The sequence below is a fragment of the Callorhinchus milii genome, unplaced genomic scaffold, assembly GCF_018977255.1.
Source record: "Callorhinchus milii isolate IMCB2004 unplaced genomic scaffold, IMCB_Cmil_1.0 Scaffold31, whole genome shotgun sequence".
In the NCBI taxonomy this organism is placed as follows: Eukaryota; Metazoa; Chordata; class Chondrichthyes; order Chimaeriformes; family Callorhinchidae; genus Callorhinchus; species Callorhinchus milii.
Window position 1 is genome coordinate 3,218,581 of NW_024704772.1, and position 17,212 is coordinate 3,235,792.

The window sequence follows — 17,212 nt, forward strand, 5'->3', positions numbered from 1 at the left end:
TGTTGTGGTGTGTGTGTGTGTGAGAGGCTTTTCCTCGCCATCTTCTCAGGTTTCTTTGCCCCCCCCCTCTCACTCCCTCCCCCCACTCACTAGAAGGCCTCTCCCCCCCCCCCACACACACCGGCCGGCTCCGCCCCCCCCCCCCCTCCGCGCGTGAGGAAGGAGCGGCGCCCCTCTCATGGACTGGTTAATGGGGTGAGTGCGACTATGGATCTGAGGGGGTGATGGTGGTGGTCGGGGGGGGGGGTCTGGTCTCGTTTGCCTCTTGTTCTCTCATTTTATATGCGCTCCCGCCCGCCCGGGAGGTTATCTGCGCGTGCGGTGCCCGCCGGGACTTGTAGTCGCCCCCTGGTGACGTCGCGGCCGCCTCCTCTCGTGCGGCGGCTGAGGGGGGGGGACTACAACTCCCGGCGTGCACCGCGGCGGCGGCGTTGTGGTGGTGGCGCCCCCTTTCGGGCGGAGCACGTCGTCGCCGTCCCATCAGTCCCAACGCAAGTCATGAGGGAAGAGAAGACACCCCCCACCCACCTCCCGCCCCCCCCCACCCCCACTCTGCTACATCAACAACAACAACAACTTGCATTTGTGGGGGGTGGTTCGCGTCCCACAGCGCTTCAGAGGAGATCACAAAAGGAAGGCCCTTAGCTGGGATTTGAAGGTGGATTGAGGGGGAGAGTTCCAGAGTATTGGGGCGTAGTGGCTGAAGGCCACCAATGGTGAAACGAAGGGCCCCCCCTTGTCTTGGGGGGGGGCGACGGTCACCACTCCGCCTCACCGCTGACACCCTCGAGGGAAAAAGAGGGGCAAGACTTGCTCAGTGTCCAAATCCTGGGCTGTGGCAAATCCCTTCACATAAATCCCTGGCACCCCTCTATCTCTCTGACTCACTGCCCGTCAGAGAGATTGATTGATTGACTCTGGCCTCCCGCTTGTCCCCCTGTTCCATCGTCGGTGGACGGGCTTTCAGCCACTACGACCCGGAACTCTGGAACGTTCACCCTCAGGCCTACCGCCTTGCCCTATCCGCCCCCCCCCCCCCATCTTCAGCTCACGCCTGAAGACCTTCCTCTTGTGTCACGTCCCGCAGACTCGGCATCGCGCTCCACTACTCTGGGGCGCTGCGTGAGTTGTTGCAAAATAAAATGTTGTTGGAAGGGTGGTCGAGACCTGCCTATTCCCTGCTAGGTTCGTTTTCCTTGGAAAAGAGTGTCCTTAACGTACCCAGGATACTCAGCTCGGCTCTGAAACACTGATGGCCCAGCGCCTTGGGATGTCCTCCCGATGTGAAAGGCACTATACGAACGTAATTTTGTTGTTGGCGTTAATGCAGCCATGTTTTGTTTGACGGGTGGGGGGGGCGGGGAAAATCGAACTATAAACTGCTTTGGTTATGTAGAGAGGGGAGGGCACAACCGGGTCAGGCGTGTCACTGCGGTAAATGTGCATTGTGATTTCATAAATGGCTGATGTACTCGAGTTTCTTTTTTTTTTAAAAAAAAGGAAGTTGAGACGGATGGTTGCTCGCGGTGAAATGCTTTTTCAAAAATATTTAGTGTTCTAATCGTCTTCGGGGTGTCTGGCCTAATTCGGACCAGACTCACGCTGTTGATTGGCAGATGGTAGGGCGGAAGTTCTGGAGGGTTGAGATAAGATGGGACGAAGGGCCTCCTTCATCCAAACTGATCTGGTGACCCACCCACTCCGCTCCATCATCAGCAGGTGAACTATCAGCTGCTTTACCCCCACCCCTGGAACTTTTTTCTCCGTTTCGTCTCTTCCCACTGTTTTCAAAGCCAGTCCGGAGGCCCATCTGTCTCACCCGGCCATCAGTCATCTCCTGGCAATCTCCCTTCGAGCTCGGGCTCCTGTCTGTCTACGTAAAGCAATTGGAAACATTTTCCTTACGTGAAAGGTGTTATATAAGTGAAAATTCTTGTTCTTTTCCAGCGATTCAGTGCTGTAATCTGGGCTCAGTGTGGGAATCCGTGCAAGCAGATTAGTAATGTTAGCCTAGTTTTACCAGACGCCCTCTGTCAAACCGCTGCACTCTATTCTCTTGCTGGTCTGAATGCTCGCTGCACAATTGTATTGTTTAGACATGTATTGAAGCGTGCAGCTTGTGAGATATTCCCATGTCGGTTTAAATCCAAATCGTTGCCGATGTGTAATTATATAGTGAAAGCCTTTCCAGGGATTTGTGTGCAAATGGCTGCTGTGTTTCACCCACAAAATATACGGTCAATCCACTTTACGGTATATTCAGTGAAGCAGTTTGGGACGTCTCAGATGTATAAGGCATTGTATCAAATGCAAGGATTATTATTATTTAAAACGCTGCCGCCCCTATTCTCACCCGCACCCCCAACACCTCAGTCCCTGCGAGACTCCATTGGCTCCCTGTCCCAGAAGAGATCAATTTTAAGATCCTCCTCAGCTATAAATCACTTCATGCTCAAATACCTCCTAGTCTCTCAATCTGCTCACATCCCAGTCCACCATCAGCGGCCATGGTTTCAGCCATGTTGCCCTGAATCTCTGGAACTCAATGCCTCTGGATCACCCATCTTTGCCTGTCTTTAGATTGCACCTTACTCTTCGACCATGCTTATGGTCACCTTTTGTTTCTTTCTGGCTCGACATCAAATTCCGCCACTGATCAGCAATCAGATGCCTCACCGCTTGATGGGTGTGATATAAATGCATGTTGGTGTTGTGCTACAAACAACAATGAGGTGAATCACTTGATATGGAAATCGGTTCACTAAGATACCAGAAGAATCTCCTTCCTCTTTTCTAATAACGTTGTAACGTGCATCTGTACGGGCAAAGAAAGAGCTTCGGTTTACCATCTCAACCAAAGCAATATGCCTCCCAGTTCTGCATTGGAGCATCAGCCAAGAGTGTAAGCTCAAGTCTTCACCTGGGGCCTGAACCCCATAATCTCTGGCTGAATAGCCTTCTTCTGTGCTGTATGTTTCTTCATTTTTATGCTTCTGATCCAAAGGCGACTTCCAAAGAAGATGTGCAAGTCCAAAATTATATACTGTGTCCCAAGATGTTATTTCCTTTGTTTTAGGAAATAATATCTTGGGGTACAGTGTATAGTTTGGGACATGACACGTGGATACAACTGCCAGGATGATGGAAGGTGAACTGGATGGATCTGAATCTTCTTTCGTCCAGCGATGCTTATGTTCTTAAAGTGACTGACTGAGCCAAACTGACACCAAGATAATGGGGGAAGGAGTTCACCCTAATGTGTGTGTAAGGCTGCCTCTGGTGGGATTGAAGGCAATGGCCTCGACGAATGAAAGATTCTCTGTTGTCATGAGGTTGTGGGAAACGCCTAGTTGTGTAATGTGTTTTGGTTGTGGTTGCACATCACTCATTTGTTTTTTTTGCTGTATGTGTAAACCTGTGTATGCTGACTTATGCTGCTCATCAAGCTCTGATCTCCACCTAACGAAGGCTTAGATTTGTCTAAAGACCATGTGTCAGCCTGGGGCAGTGGCAGCGCTCTTGCCTATCTGAGTCAGAAGGTTGTGGGTTCAAGTGGGTTGTGGAGTTTAAGCCCCAGGTCGAGACTGGGAATCGGATAGTCTAGGCCGACACTTCTGTGCAGCGTGTTGCATTCTCAGCGATGCCGTCATTTTGATGCGATGTTTAACCAAGGTCCCATCTGTTCAAGTGGATGTTAAAGATCCCGTAACATTACTCCAAAAGAGATTGCAATGCAGATTGCCCAACTAAATGCACATTGGTGACCAGGAGCTATCAGGAAAAGTGCCAGATTCAAGGCAAATCCTGAAATGAAAAAGAGCATTGTCTCCAATTTTTATTTGAAGCTATAGGCGTTGAATGATTGCCTCAAGAACAACAAGGAAATGCATCATACCATTGAAACCTGTTTGGTTGTGCCATTCATTGTACAGTACATGTTTTCTGCCCATGCACCGTAAATGGAAAGAATGGGTACCATAGCTTTAATATACATGGGTTCAGAAACCTTGCCTTAATGTCACCAGTCAGTTCAGTATTTATGTATTCACGTGTATGAATGTACGTATATGATGCAACTTATGCAAGTTTCATATAACTCATACTTTGCATAAGTCATATTCAAATGTATGATCCCAATTGGAGTTCTGTATCATCGTGATTAGAGGCAAGTTTCCTCACTCTACATTGGCCTGCATTGGCTTGGAATCAAGGTGATTCTCTGTGGTTGTCTTGGTAATCCAGTTCCTTAGTTTGGCTTGGGACAGTTCACAGTCCTGGTGTGGGGCTCGAACCCTCTGATTTGGAGGCAAGGGCATTACTGACCAAGCGGATGCTTAAAACTGATGAGCCGGTTCCTCTGGTCAATAGTATGGAAATCTGATGGGTGGATCTTCTTAAATCTGATATAATCGCAGTACGAAGCATTTAATGTGGAGGAGAACAGGTGCTATCCTGGAGGGAGGCTGGAAAATGGGTATGGGCCATATGGAGTCCTGTAGCTCAGTGGTTAGATCACTCAGCTCGCATGCGAGAGACCTAGGTTCAATTCCTGGCAGGGTGAAATGTTAGTTGATTGGCGGTTCATTTAATAATAATTCCTTCGAAAATAATAATAATAAATTGATCACTCAATCCACGACTGTTTGTGGGACACTGCTGTGTGCCAATGGCTGCTGGGTTTCACCCACAAAACATCCAGTCATTTCACTTTACAGTATATTCTGTGAAGCGTTTTGAGACCTATGAACGATGTGATAAGGTGCTGTACTATGCAAATGAAAGGATCATTATTATTTGTCAGTGCAAATGTGTGCAATTGCAAGTGCCTACAGCTAACTTACAATCGATAGACTGAATCTACAAGTTCAGACACTAATTTACCAAGAAAAGCTCTGTTTGGATCAGGGTTTGTGTGATTTGCACACAGGTATCTTGGGGATGTCCCACTATCGTCATTAATTTGTTCAAAACCATCATCAGTAGGATTTGGCAAACAAAAGACCTTGGTTGCTTTAGATTGCTTTAACCTGGATCGATTCAGACACCATTTGAGGTTGCCCTTCTGTCTCCCTGCTTGGAAATAATACTTCATCAAAGGAGAGGCCATCCAGAATGAGCATTAGATCGGGGGTCAGACGCTGATCTGTTAGGAGGAATCATGAATGGACACTCCCTAATTTCTTTCCTTTGGTGATTGGAACCTAGATCAGGCTTCATTGCCCAACAGCGGATTTCAACGTCCTCCTTGCCCCGCCCTACCTCTGCCATCCCCAATTTGGGGCTTTTTCCGACATGAACAGCACTATACAAGTGTGATTTGTTGTACCGGTCATTCTCACTCCCTCTGCCCCACTCCAGTGGCCAAGCTTTCAGCCAAGACTCCTGCTTCCCAAGAACTCTTACAGAACTCTCACACCCAGTGGTTCAAAAGCGTCTGTCTTTGGTCAACATCTCCTCGAACGCTCCTCCGCCCACCTCCCCCACTCATTGATTGATTTTCCTCTTTGTGAAGTGCTTTAACACTTGAGAGGCAGCTTACAATGTCTGCCAGACGCTGAGTGTAATGTGCGTCTCCTGGTGGTTACCTTGAGCATGGGCAATGATGAGACCCTTGATACCGCTCAGCACCGAGCCATCTCTCAGTCATCGTGTGGCCTACGACAGAAGCCAGGCTTACAATGTCCCCAGGCATTCTCTCCTTTGTTTTCAGAATCATTTGCTTCAATTCGCCCACAAATATACAGTCAATTCACTTTACAGTGTGTTCTGTGAAGCGCTTTGGGACGTCCTCCCGACGTGAAAAGCGCTATATCAAATGCGAGGATTATTATTATTATTAATAGAAGCGATGGACATTTAGCTTAAATGCTGGGGAACCATCTAAATGGAAAGACAGAGAGAACCAGCCCTTCTGGGTGCAGCCACCGGTAACCAACTAGATTTGCTTTATATTTGTTTTAACCCTTCAATTCCCCTGCCATCGCCTTCCCCTTTTGTAGAAAATCTCTTAGACCGATGTCCAATGCATCATTGGGATCGTTTGGGCTAAAATGCACAAGGACGCAAAACTTATTCTTCTCTCTGAATAAACTTTTTAATTTTTTTTTAGCCGTGGGATTTGTCTTCTCTGTTTTTTTTTCTCTCTCTTCCCCCAACGGAGCAGTCACGGGGTTAATGCTGGGAATTTGGTTGGGAGCAAGACCTGCCGAGACTTGTTTCTGTGTGGCTTGATCAAATGAGATCATTTTCTTTTTTCAGTTTCCAGCATAACTTTCAACCTCTCAATCTCGCGGGGAGGGCAAATCTACCCTTCTCCTCCCTCCTTTGTTCCTTCCTCCACAGGCATTTTCTAATACCAGTTGCGCCTCCCTCCTCCATATCGGCGAGGGAAAATCCCTCTGTCTGCCAGCGACTCGGAAGCAATCACGTCTCTGCGCCCTTGCGGGACTTTCCAGCTCACAGTCCGGGCTGACACTCCCGGGTAGTACAGTTGTGTATGTGTGTTGTGTTGCCGTCCTTCAGGTGAGACGTTAAACGTAAATCCCATCCGCCTGCTCAGTTGGGCATTAAAGATCTCCAGAAACTATTGGAAAAGAGAAACTGGTTGCTCCCGATGTCCTGGCCATCAGGTGTCCTCCAGACAAATTGACGCTCCATGACCTCACAAGGCTCAAAGGCTTCAAATACACAACTATTACATTCCACAGCAAATTTGAGTCTAGGTAATGGGCATTGTATCACATACAGGGATTATTTGCTAAAATAGCAAGAAATTTGGAGTCCTGTAACATCGTGGTTAGTGAGCTCACTTCACAAGCGAGAGGACCTGGATTCAAATCCTTGGCAGGGCAAAACCATAGGCAAATTTCCTTACTTCACACGCCTCTGTTTACCGAGCAGTAAGTAGGAATCCGCTTGTTAATTGATGGGTGGATTGCTTTCCGGGGGTAATAATCCCTCAAAAAAACATTTTCACTGAATCCACAATTGTTTTTGGGTCACTTGTGCGCAATTAATTGCCTGCCCTGGTTCGCCTACAAAATGCAGTCAATCCACTTTACAATATTTCCTGTGAAGCGTTTTGAGACGACTCGACGACGTGATAAGGTGCTATAACAAATAAAGGTGTTTATTAAGAAAATGAAAACAAATGCTTCACTTATGGAAACCCTCAGTCCCACATTGTTTCAGATTCAGCCCCTGCCTCGGGCTGAATTTTTCCAGTTTTTAAAGGCTCGGCTTTTCAATTAAACTCTGTGCTTTTGCGAGCCAAGTCCCTGAAAGAAGTGTTTGCGGGCGCTCTCAAACTGCTGGCCCCCGGTGTCAATCCTCAGCCTGGCCATCCGTGACGTGTTTGGGTGAGGCCTTGACTTGCCCAGAGTCTGTGTGAGGTTTTGATGGTTGCAATCTACGATCGAGGATGAAAGTCTTGTGATCAGGCATGTTTTTGTCTGGACTGACAACCACCAAATACCCAGTGAAGAGAGGTATACTTGGGTGGTCAGAGACTCTACTTGTTTGTGTTTATTCCATTTGATACACCAGCTATAAAACAATTCCTTGCGTTTGATACAGCGCCTTTCGCGCCGGGAGGACGTTCCCAAAGCACTGCGCAGGATTTGCTGTAAAGTGACGCGACTGTATTTTGTACGTCGTCAACTTTGAACGCAGTGACGACACACAAATAGCCATGAAGTGAATGAGTGGTTTAGTTTTGGGATGGGATTGTCAGCCAAGGCGACAATAAATTACATTTACACAGCCCCCTTTCACTTTGGGGGGAGACGTCCCAGGGCGCTGGACAGTCAGGGATTTGGACCCGAGCTGGGGATTGGGATCGAGGGGGGGGGGGGGGGGCAGGAGGGTGATCGAAGGCATGGTGGGATATGAGCGTCTTGAGACGTGCCCTTGAAGGAGGCAAGAGAGGGAGCAAGGTGAAGGGGTTGTGGGGTGGAGTTCCAAAGGTATCGGGTAGCTGAAGGCCTGATGGTGCGTTGGGAGTATTTCTGGAGACTTACCGGCCAAAACCCCAAAGCTTGCCATTGGGAGCCCTATCAGGCAAGCTTTCCCGCTGTTTGTCCAGCTAGGACCACCCATCCCAGTAAGGCTTTGGCTTGCGGGGTTAACATCTCATCTCATCGAGTCAGGCTGACGTATCACAGTTATCAGATTGCCTAAGTTTACAACCAAAATGAATCCTATTGCAACAAGGATATCTCGGTTAACTTGGGTGTAAAGTGCCAAGGAGAGCAAGTCCCACCGTTGTTGATGGCGTATTGTCGGTGGCTTTTTATTGGTTTAGTCTCTTTACACACAGTCCCTAAGGAGATCAGGAACAGTGGGTGGAATGAATCCTTTGTGATGGGTTCAGCTACTTTGCAGATGTTCCCTAAGGTCTCCCGTGTGGTCGTGGCAGCCGCGGCAGTCTGCCCCCGCATTGGCTGCTCTTGGAACGGGCTGGTGAGTCCTCCTATGAGTGCACATTAAATGCAGTCAAACTAGTTTGAGGAAGATCCTCAGCTCCTGCGTGGAGCAGGAGGGACGTACTCTCTCTCTCTCTCTCTCTCTGTCTCCATCCCTCTCTCCGAGCCTTTTGTGCAGCCTGTTGTGTGTGTGTGTTGTGTGTGTGTGTTGTGTGTGTGTTGTGTATATGCTCCACAACATCCTGGCCCCTGAGTGGGATAAGAGCGGTGCTCTCGAGCAGTGCAGGATGGTTCTGCAGGCTGTAGGCAAAGCACTGGGTTACAAGAAAAGGTAAGAGAGAGCGCGAGAGAGAGCGAGGATCTCGTGTGGATCTCTTGTGTGTGCGCAGAGACGCTGAGCGAGGGGTGACACCAGCACATGGTGTGAGCTCCCAACAGGTCCTTCCTGTTACCTCTGCGCCCGGTTCTGTCACCAACTCCCTCCCAGTCCACTAGCATCCGACCCGATGGGCAAATTCTTTGTCTTCTCTGAGCTGGGCTATTTGTACGCTGTCTGCCACACCAGGCCGGCCAGCCACGGCGATGGTGGGAGGGCGGGCGGGGGGGGGGGGAGAGGTTCTGGGGCTGCTCTGCTCTGATCAGGGTGCGCTGCTCGGTGACTCTCGTGCTTTGTGAGTTCAAAATGAGCTTTTCTCAAATAAAAAAAAATCAGAAGGTGGTGGGGGGGGGGGGTTGCCAATCTATGTATTTGTATTTGTCTGTTTATGGCTATGCATCTGTGCACATCTGTGTATAGTCCATTGCTGTTGCTTTGCGTCAGTAAAGCGTTCACAAGATTGTGTGAAATGCAACTTATACAGACCTACAAGCTAACTGAAATACTCGTCAGCCTGCATTATTTGGCAGTACTCTCACTTCAAGTCCCACATCAGGCTTATAGTTGATCTTTGATTGATGCTTCGACGCAGTAATAATTATAATATAACCCTTGCATTTGATGTAGCGCCTTATCGCTTCTCAGAATATACAGTGAAGTAAGTAGATTGACTGTGCACTTTGTGGGCCACGGAGGGAGCACGTTGTCAGTGTCTCGTCAGGCAGACGAGATGTTAAACTGAGGTCCTGTCTGTCTTCATGTGGATGTTAAGGATCCACTTAAGAGAGTGGCCTAGCAAAGGATCCTCCGGTATATTGGTTGGTTGGGTGGGTGTCTGTCACCTATCTGTATGGGGGGCTGTGGGATCTCACTTTGAAACGTCTCGGGAGCTTCACCGGGTTTCACTGTGAATTGCAGTCGCCACTGTATTTGTGGGTAAACGCAACAGTCAATCTGTGCACAGCAGCGCCTCACAAACCGCCAGGAATCTGATCTGAATCTGGATGTTATTCTATTGGAGACTTCTGAAAAGAACAAAGGACGTGCGCTCTTCATCCCCGTCTTCCGCGGTTTCCTCGGGATGCCGCGGAGCAGTGTGGCAGCAGTGAAGTAGACGCCTGAGGTACCTGTCCCGACAGGTACAAACCAGATGCTGTGGCTTGGTAGCATTTCGAGGCTGCGGCGTGGGGGCAAAGTGGTGCCCGAGCTAATCAAAAGAGTCGGCAATTAACTGCGGAATGTAAGCAAGTCTGAACTAGCAACCCAGGGACCAGCCCGGGGCAGGTTCCGCACATCCGTATCAACAAACTGTAAGCTCCTTTCTCTCTCTCGCGCTCTCTCTCTCTCTCTCTCTCGAAGCCTCACCTTGGCATTGTGAAGCCTGAAATTCTCACAAAGCCTTAAGGAAATTGCCTTCGACGTTCACCCACAAAATACACAGTCGCTCCCCTCTTTACAGTACATTCTGTGAAGCGCTTTGAGACGTCTCGACTGACATAGTGCGAGGATTATTATTATTAAAAGATGGCGCCGAGTTTCGCAGGGTTCCACCGTGAAGTGTCGTGCCTGTGTAGGTCGGCAAAATGAAACTGGCTTCTGAATTAGGAGTGTTAAATTCTACGACGCAGGATGGTCGAGTGGAATTTTCAGCCTATGTGGGAGGGTGTGGGGTGGGATGTTGGGGTGCAGTTTCCTTCCATCTTCAGTCCTTGTCTGGTTCCCCAATTTATTACGACTAAGCAGAAGGTCATGGTGTAAATGGAAACCCAGAACATCACAGTGAAGGAACAAAGTTTAATTATTTGTTGCTCACGCTTACACACACACACACACACACACACACACACACACACACACACACACACACGGATCATTAGGATGTGGAACGCCCTATTAAACTGCTAGTTAGACCAGAATCTTAACTGGTTTTGAAAGCGAATTGGGAAATATTTCAGCCGCAGACACGGGTCGGAACGCGGAGCTTGCTGCTGGATGCTATGGTTGAAGGAAAAAAAGCATGAGTGTATTTAAGAGCGGAGAGGGGGATAGAGGGAGAGGGGGAATAGAGGGGTGTAGGGGGTGGGGAGCAAGCACATGTTAGTTGGGAAGAATGGGACTGTTTCAGTTCCTTGCGGTTGCGTTCTCTGTGTAAGTATTTGAAAAGAACAGTCATGAAAGTGGAGCGAGAAAGGCCAGAGGAGTGCAATCGCTCTCCTGTAACGGTGCATCTGTTTAAGTGCTCTGTGTCCGTACCCGGTCTTGTATTCACACAGCGCTCCTGAGGCAGGGTAGCGTCCCAGGACGCTTGACAGTGTCGGGGCAGAAGGGGGCAGAGCCGAGGGGAGGCAGAGGGGGGCACGACCTGAAGATGGGGAAGGGTGGGGCAAGGCGGAGGGATAGAGGAAGAGGCTTCTCCCCTCAATCATATATAGTTCATATATAAGTACACGCTATTGAATGGAGCGCTATCACAGGTATGATCTGCTGAATAGCCTCGTTTGGTGCTATGAATTACAGGCCTCTCTCTCTCTCTCCCCCCCCCCCACTCTCCCTCCCTCCCCACCCGGTGCCGGGTTTTGTTTTTCTCTCAGGAAGACTGCCAAATCAAAGCTGGACGAGAAGCCTCCGTGCCCGGAGGAGAAGAAGCTGTACATGGAGGTGGAGTATACGGCAGCACGTGTCTCCGATGTGGACCTGCCGCTGCTCGTGGCACTGCCCAGCGAGATCGACCAGAACGAATGGCTCGCCAACAACAGTGAGTGACATTCCCAATAGCTCCTCCTCCAACAGTGAGTAACCTTCCCAGTAGCTCCTCCTCCAACAGTGAGTAACCTTCCCAATAATTCCTCCTCCAACAGTGAGTAACCTTCCCAATAGCTCCTCCTCCAACAGTGAATAACATTCCCAATAGCTCCTCCTCCAACAGTGAGTAACCTTCCCAATAGCTCCTCCTCCCAACAGTGAGTAACCTTCCCAATAGCTCCTCCTCCCAACAGTGAGTAACATTCCCAATAGCTCCTCCTCCAACAGGGAGTAACCTTCCCAATAGCTCCACCTCTAACAGAGAGTAACCTTCCCAATAGCTCCTCCTCCAACAGAGAGTAACCTTCCCAATAGCTCCTCCTCCAACAGGGAGTAACCTTCCCAATAGCTCCTCCTCCAACAGGGAGTAACCTTCCCAATAGCTCCTCCTCCAACAGGGAGTAACCTTCCCAATAGCTCCTCCTCCAACAGGGAGTAACCTTCCCAATAGCTCCTCCAACAGGAGTGTGTAACCTTCCCAATAGCTCGTCCTCCAACAGGAGGGAGTAACCTTCCCAGTATCCTCCTAATGTTCTCTGGCATTAGGTAAGCAGGAGACATCCCTCCAGGGAGAGAGAGAGGGTGCGCTTTCCATTCCAACAATCTATCTCTTACGGTGATGGGTTTCCGTGTGCGTCAGACACCCGGCTGATCCCCAGAAAATCAATCAGTTTGGTGTATAACGTGAGTGACAAAGCACGTTCGCCGACGGAGCAAAGACCAGCCAACCTCGCTCCTGTGAGCTGCCCGGCTGGCTGCTGTCCATACCACAGTCAATCTGTCCAAGTGCAGTTTGTTTTTATCGTGGGTGTATTGATTCCCCATTCTGCCCACCATAAGTCATTGCTGTTACACTCCATAAAGACTTGTCTATTTACCTCCTTCACCACGGGCAGATGTAACAGGACGTGGAGTCCTGTAGCTCAGTGGTTAGAGCACTCGCTTTGCAAGTGAGAGACCTGAGTTCAATTCCAGGCAGAGGGCGAAACCTCGGGCAAGTTTCCTTACTCCACACAGAGCCTAATAATAATCCCTTCAAAACCAAAAACAATAATAAATTGGTCATTTTCAATCCACGACTGTTTGTGGGACATTGCTGTGCGCAATTGGCTGCCGCGTTCGCCCACAAATATACAGTCAATTCACTTTACAGTGTGTTCTGTGAAGCGCTTTGGGACGTCCTCCCGACGTGAAAAGCGCTATATCAAATGCAAAGATTATTATTATTATTATAATTTCAATTAACATTCTCGTGAGCGATATGGTCTGACTAACTAAATCCTGCCATAGCTTTGCCTCTTGAAAACCCATTTTGGGAGTGGACAGTTGCTCAGTAGACCCCTGTGCAGTCTCAAGAGAATGTCCATGGATGATTAATATCTATGATAGGAAGCTTAGGTAGACTTGGAGTCCAGTAGCGAAGTGGATAGAGCACTCACCTCGCAAGCGAGAGGACCCAGGTTCAATTCCTGGGCAGAGTAAAACATTAGGCAAGTTTCCTTGCTCACGCAATGCCTCTGTTTACTTGGCAGTAAGTAGGAACCTGGTTGTTAAGTCAATTGGACGATCGCTTTCCGGAGGTAACAATCCCTTCATAAAAATAATTTGGTGACTCAATCCACGACTGTTTGCGGGACGCTGCTGTGTGCAATTGGCTGCTGATTTTCACCCACAAAATACAGTCACTCCGCTTCGCAGTATATTCTGTGAAGCGCTTCGAGACAGGCGTCCCTTTGAGGAAATGGCGATGGCACCACAGACACCTGAAAGTCCGTCTGAATCAGGCAGACAGGAGCTAGGGGGCACAAGTCTCACCCATAGGTTGTCTTTCAGGTCATTGAGAGGGAGCTTGCTGTACCAAGAGGCTCTCTTGCAGTTTGGAGCGAATCTGAGAAAGTGTTGGTTATTTTTTGGGGTTGTTTGTTTGTTTCGACAGCAATGACGTTCTTCAACCACATAAACCTGCAGTACAGCGCCATCTCAGAGTTCTGCACGGCGGAGACATGTCCCGTGATGACTGCGTGTAACACGTGAGCACTCTACCCTTACTTTACCCCGGGGGGGAGTGGGTGGGGTGGGGGGAGCAGCCTTCCGGCTGCCAAGGACCAGTTTGCTCCACGCACACGCCTCTGTTTAACCAGCAGTAAGTAGGAACCCGGTTGTTAGTCGATCGGCGGTTCATTTTCCGGGGGTAATAATCCCTTGAAAAAAATTAATAATTATAATAATAATTTGGTCACTTCAAACCACGACTGTTGTGGGGAAACTGCTGTGCGCAATTGGCTGCCGAGTTTCGCCCACTACACTATACAGTGCATCCTGTGAAGCCCTTTGAGACGTCTCGAAGACGTGATAAGGCGCTTGGTCAAATGCAAGGAATACTCTTATTATTTGTTAAGGAAGGAGGGAGGATGATGCCTTACCGGGTGGATTTACCCAGTGAGCAATCAAGCCCAAACATCGACCACTTTTATACGTTGCCCCTTTGTATAGTGGAGTGTCTTGGAGCACTTCATCCTTCCCTGGTGTGTACTCCTGTCCTTTTTCCCCCTCCGTGTGTGTGAGTGCTCTCTGTTCCATGTGTTAATTCCCTCCTGCCGTCTGTGTCTTGTTTGAACAGTCAGTACTTCTGGACGGACGAGCGAGGGAAGAAGATTAAGTGCACCGCCCCACAGTACATCGACCTGGTGATGACGCACATCCAGAAACTGTTGACCGACGAGGAAATCTTCCCCACTAAATATGGTGAGTAATAATATTATTAAAGTAATAATCACTTGGTCGCTCAATCCACGGCTGTTTGTGGGGACGCTGCTGTGTGCCATTGCTGCCGCGTTTCTGCCAGAAACTGTACAGTCAATTCACTTTACAGTACATTCTGTGAAGCGCTTTGAGACTTATCACTGATGTGATAAGGCGCTATAATCAATAATAATAATAATCAAATAAAAGGATTATTATTGTTATATTCTCTGAAGTGCTTGAAGATGAAGTGCTTATTATATTATTATTATTGCTGTGAAGCGGTTTGAGATGTTTTGGTGAGAGAAAGCTCTCGTCAAGAAAAAATAATAATTTTGCTTCCTTTCTTCATCAACAGGAAAGGCATTTCCGAGCTCCTTCGACACGCTGGTTCAGAAGATCAGCCGCTTCCTGTTCCACGTCCTGGCTCACATCTACTGCGCCCACTTCAAGGAGGTGGTTGCCCTCGAACTCTACCCGCACCTCAACACCTTGTACGCCCACTTCCTCACCTTCGTCCGGCAGTTCAGCCTCATCGACCCCAAGGAGACGGCCATCATGAGGGACTTGACGGACATTCTGCTCAACAGCCCGCCCATCCCGCAGAACAATCTGAACCACAGATGAGCTTTGGGCACCCCCTCCCACCCCCTTTTCCTCCATCCCTGCTCCTCCCCTACCCCCTGCGCCCCCAAGACCCCGTTCCCCCACCCCATAGAATTATTTTCTTAGTGGAAAGAATGAAACCCGTTGACCCCCGCCACCATGAGTGACACTCCAACCAAACCAATGATTCCAAGTAGCCCTCATCGGTGATTTCGACGAGCTGCTGCCCTCGTGTGCTTTGGGGGAGGGAGGAGGGGAGGCAGGTGGGGAGAAAGGTGGGAGCGGGCCTCAATCTAAGCCAACTGTGTTCATGAGATACTGCACTCTCGGCGTTGTCACCCCCACCTCCCCTCTCTGCCATGAAGGGGGAATGTGGGGCACCCTCCACCCATGAGAAAAGGAGCTCTCTCCTCCCTCACCCTCTCACCCACCCCTACCCCACCCCCCCACCCCACACACACTCAATACTCACCTGCTCTTGTCACTTCCGAAGGAATAGAATGTTCTTACCTGCCAGTCTCTCCGCTCCACTCACATCATCTCCAGTCTCACCCTCCTTTCCCCCTTCCTCTCTTTATATTCTCCCCCACCCCACTCACCCCCGTCATCTCCTTCTGAACTAGATGCCCCAAGGTCTGTGGTCTGACCAGTTCTCCTTCACAGAATCACTGTGATTTAACACACAGAGAGAGAGAGAGAGAGAGAGGGGGGGAGGCAGGGAGACAGGACAGAGAGCACGATGGAACAGTGCTCGAATGAGAAAGAATGTGAAATACTTTGAGGTGTTTGTGTGTGTGTACGCGTGTGTGTGTGTGTGTGAGTGCACACTCTAATGTGAAGAGTTTCTATTTAACGTCAGACCTCTGTGTGTGTGTGTGTGTGCGTGTGTGTGTGTGTGTGCGGGTTTGCTGCCACTAACGCACCTCCTCCCCTGCCCTCTCCACCGGTAGCTTTGACGTAACATGGGCTGACGTGTAAACAAGGGTCACTTGAGCATCACGGGTTCTGTAACTGTCTCGAGCGCGTCGGTGAAGCTCACTGATACAAAGAGGCTCGCGAGATGGTGACAAGGCCCCAGGTTCCTCCTTCGCTCTGCATTCAGCCAGACTGGGGCACTGAGAGTGGTGTGTCTCAGTATCTCGCCAGGTTTCCTGCTACTCTACACACCCCCCTTTCCTCCTTTCCCCTTGCCCTGAGGACATGTAGGCGTCACAAGGGCAGGATTGCTCTTGGCTGTGACGGCCACCTTGCTACTCTCCCTCTCTCCGCTGCAGAGCACAGTGACATCTTATATATAAGATATATATATAAGATACATCTTGCGACTGAACCTGCACTTTAGTTCTCTCGCTTGCGATGGGTGGGGGGAGGAGGGCTTACACGTCTCCTTTGAGCCAGTGAAAGCCAACGGGTGTTCTGGTTTGCGGCGTTCCTTACCAGGATTCCTTCTGAGTTGTACGAACAGGGAAGGAGATGGCGGGAAACAGAAGCGCGACTGCCAACTGGTCCACCTGTTTCCGGAGCGGGGTTCCTGGGAATTGATGTCCTGTTAAATCCTTCTGGGGGAGGGAGAGGAGGAGGGAGGTAAATGGGGTCTCCTCACAGCTGAACTGGCTCCAAGGTGATACGTTAGGCAAAGGGTCGGAATCAAGCAGCCCTCTGTATAATCTCGTTAGACCAGTTCCTGAGCCCCGGCCAGTCCGCAGTGTCCCAGGGCACTCACTGCTGATGGCAGCTCAGCCCGGCCCGGCCCATCGGCAGGACCTGGAAGGGCCGACCAGTCACTGGGGGCAGAGAATCCTCCCCCTCAGCTCCTGTTAACCCCACAGCCAAAGCCCTAACTGACTTAACGGGGAGGGTGGTCGTAGCTGGACACGCAGCGATATCAATGGCCAAGCTATTGTGCTATTTAGCTGGTGAGACTCCAGCAGTTACCCCCAACATCGTGGTGATGAGCTATGTAGCAGTAGTATTATTAATAACAGTAACTTCCTTCCCCCCCCCCCCCCCCCCCCCACCAACCTGGGATGCTCTCAGATATGTTGGAGGTGACTTGGGGCTATTTTAAAATCAAAGGCAGATTGGATGACCATCTTGTTTGGTTCTGACGCGCTCTGCGAAGGAGGATCGCTTACGCAAACGCGTTGAGGAAACATCTCTGGCCTCACACGCGGTCCAATAGTGGATTCTTAATACAAAATGGTGTGCGTCTCTCTCTGGGACAAGCTATTATTTATTTGGTGTGTCAACACTTGGCTTTGAG

The 17,212-nt window shown here is 49.6% G+C and overlaps 1 protein-coding gene across 2 annotated transcripts; it reads left to right on the forward strand.

Moving 5' to 3' along the window:
- The first annotated feature begins 133 nt into the window (after positions 1–133).
- On the forward strand, positions 134–16,695 carry LOC103191519 (MOB kinase activator 2). 2 transcript variants are annotated; one of them, XM_042345013.1, is made up of 5 exons: positions 134–195; positions 11,391–11,554; positions 13,538–13,631; positions 14,222–14,346; positions 14,702–16,695. In XM_042345013.1, exons 1-5 carry the CDS (start codon positions 179–181, stop codon positions 14,968–14,970), a joined length of 669 nt encoding a protein of 222 aa, XP_042200947.1. In that variant the 5' UTR covers positions 134–178; the 3' UTR covers positions 14,971–16,695. The 2 variants fall into 2 exon arrangements, with proteins under 2 accessions (XP_042200947.1, XP_007910704.1); XM_007912513.2 differs by lacking the exon at positions 134–195 and adding an exon at positions 8,602–8,754.
- The last annotated feature ends 517 nt before the right edge of the window (positions 16,696–17,212 follow it).

What these genes read in the sequence shown, in the direction of transcription:
- LOC103191519 (XM_007912513.2), top strand. Translation starts at nt 8,651, where the DNA reads ATGCTCCACAACATCCTGGCCCCTGAGTGGGATAAGAGCGGTGCTCTC. An exon ending in GCACTGGGTTACAAGAAAAG is followed by an intron (nt 8,755 to 11,390) that starts GTAAGAGAGAGC and finishes TTTTTCTCTCAG; the next exon opens with GAAGACTGCCAAATCAAAGC. An exon ending in GTGATGACTGCGTGTAACAC is followed by an intron (nt 13,632 to 14,221) that starts GTGAGCACTCTA and finishes TTGTTTGAACAG; the next exon opens with TCAGTACTTCTGGACGGACG.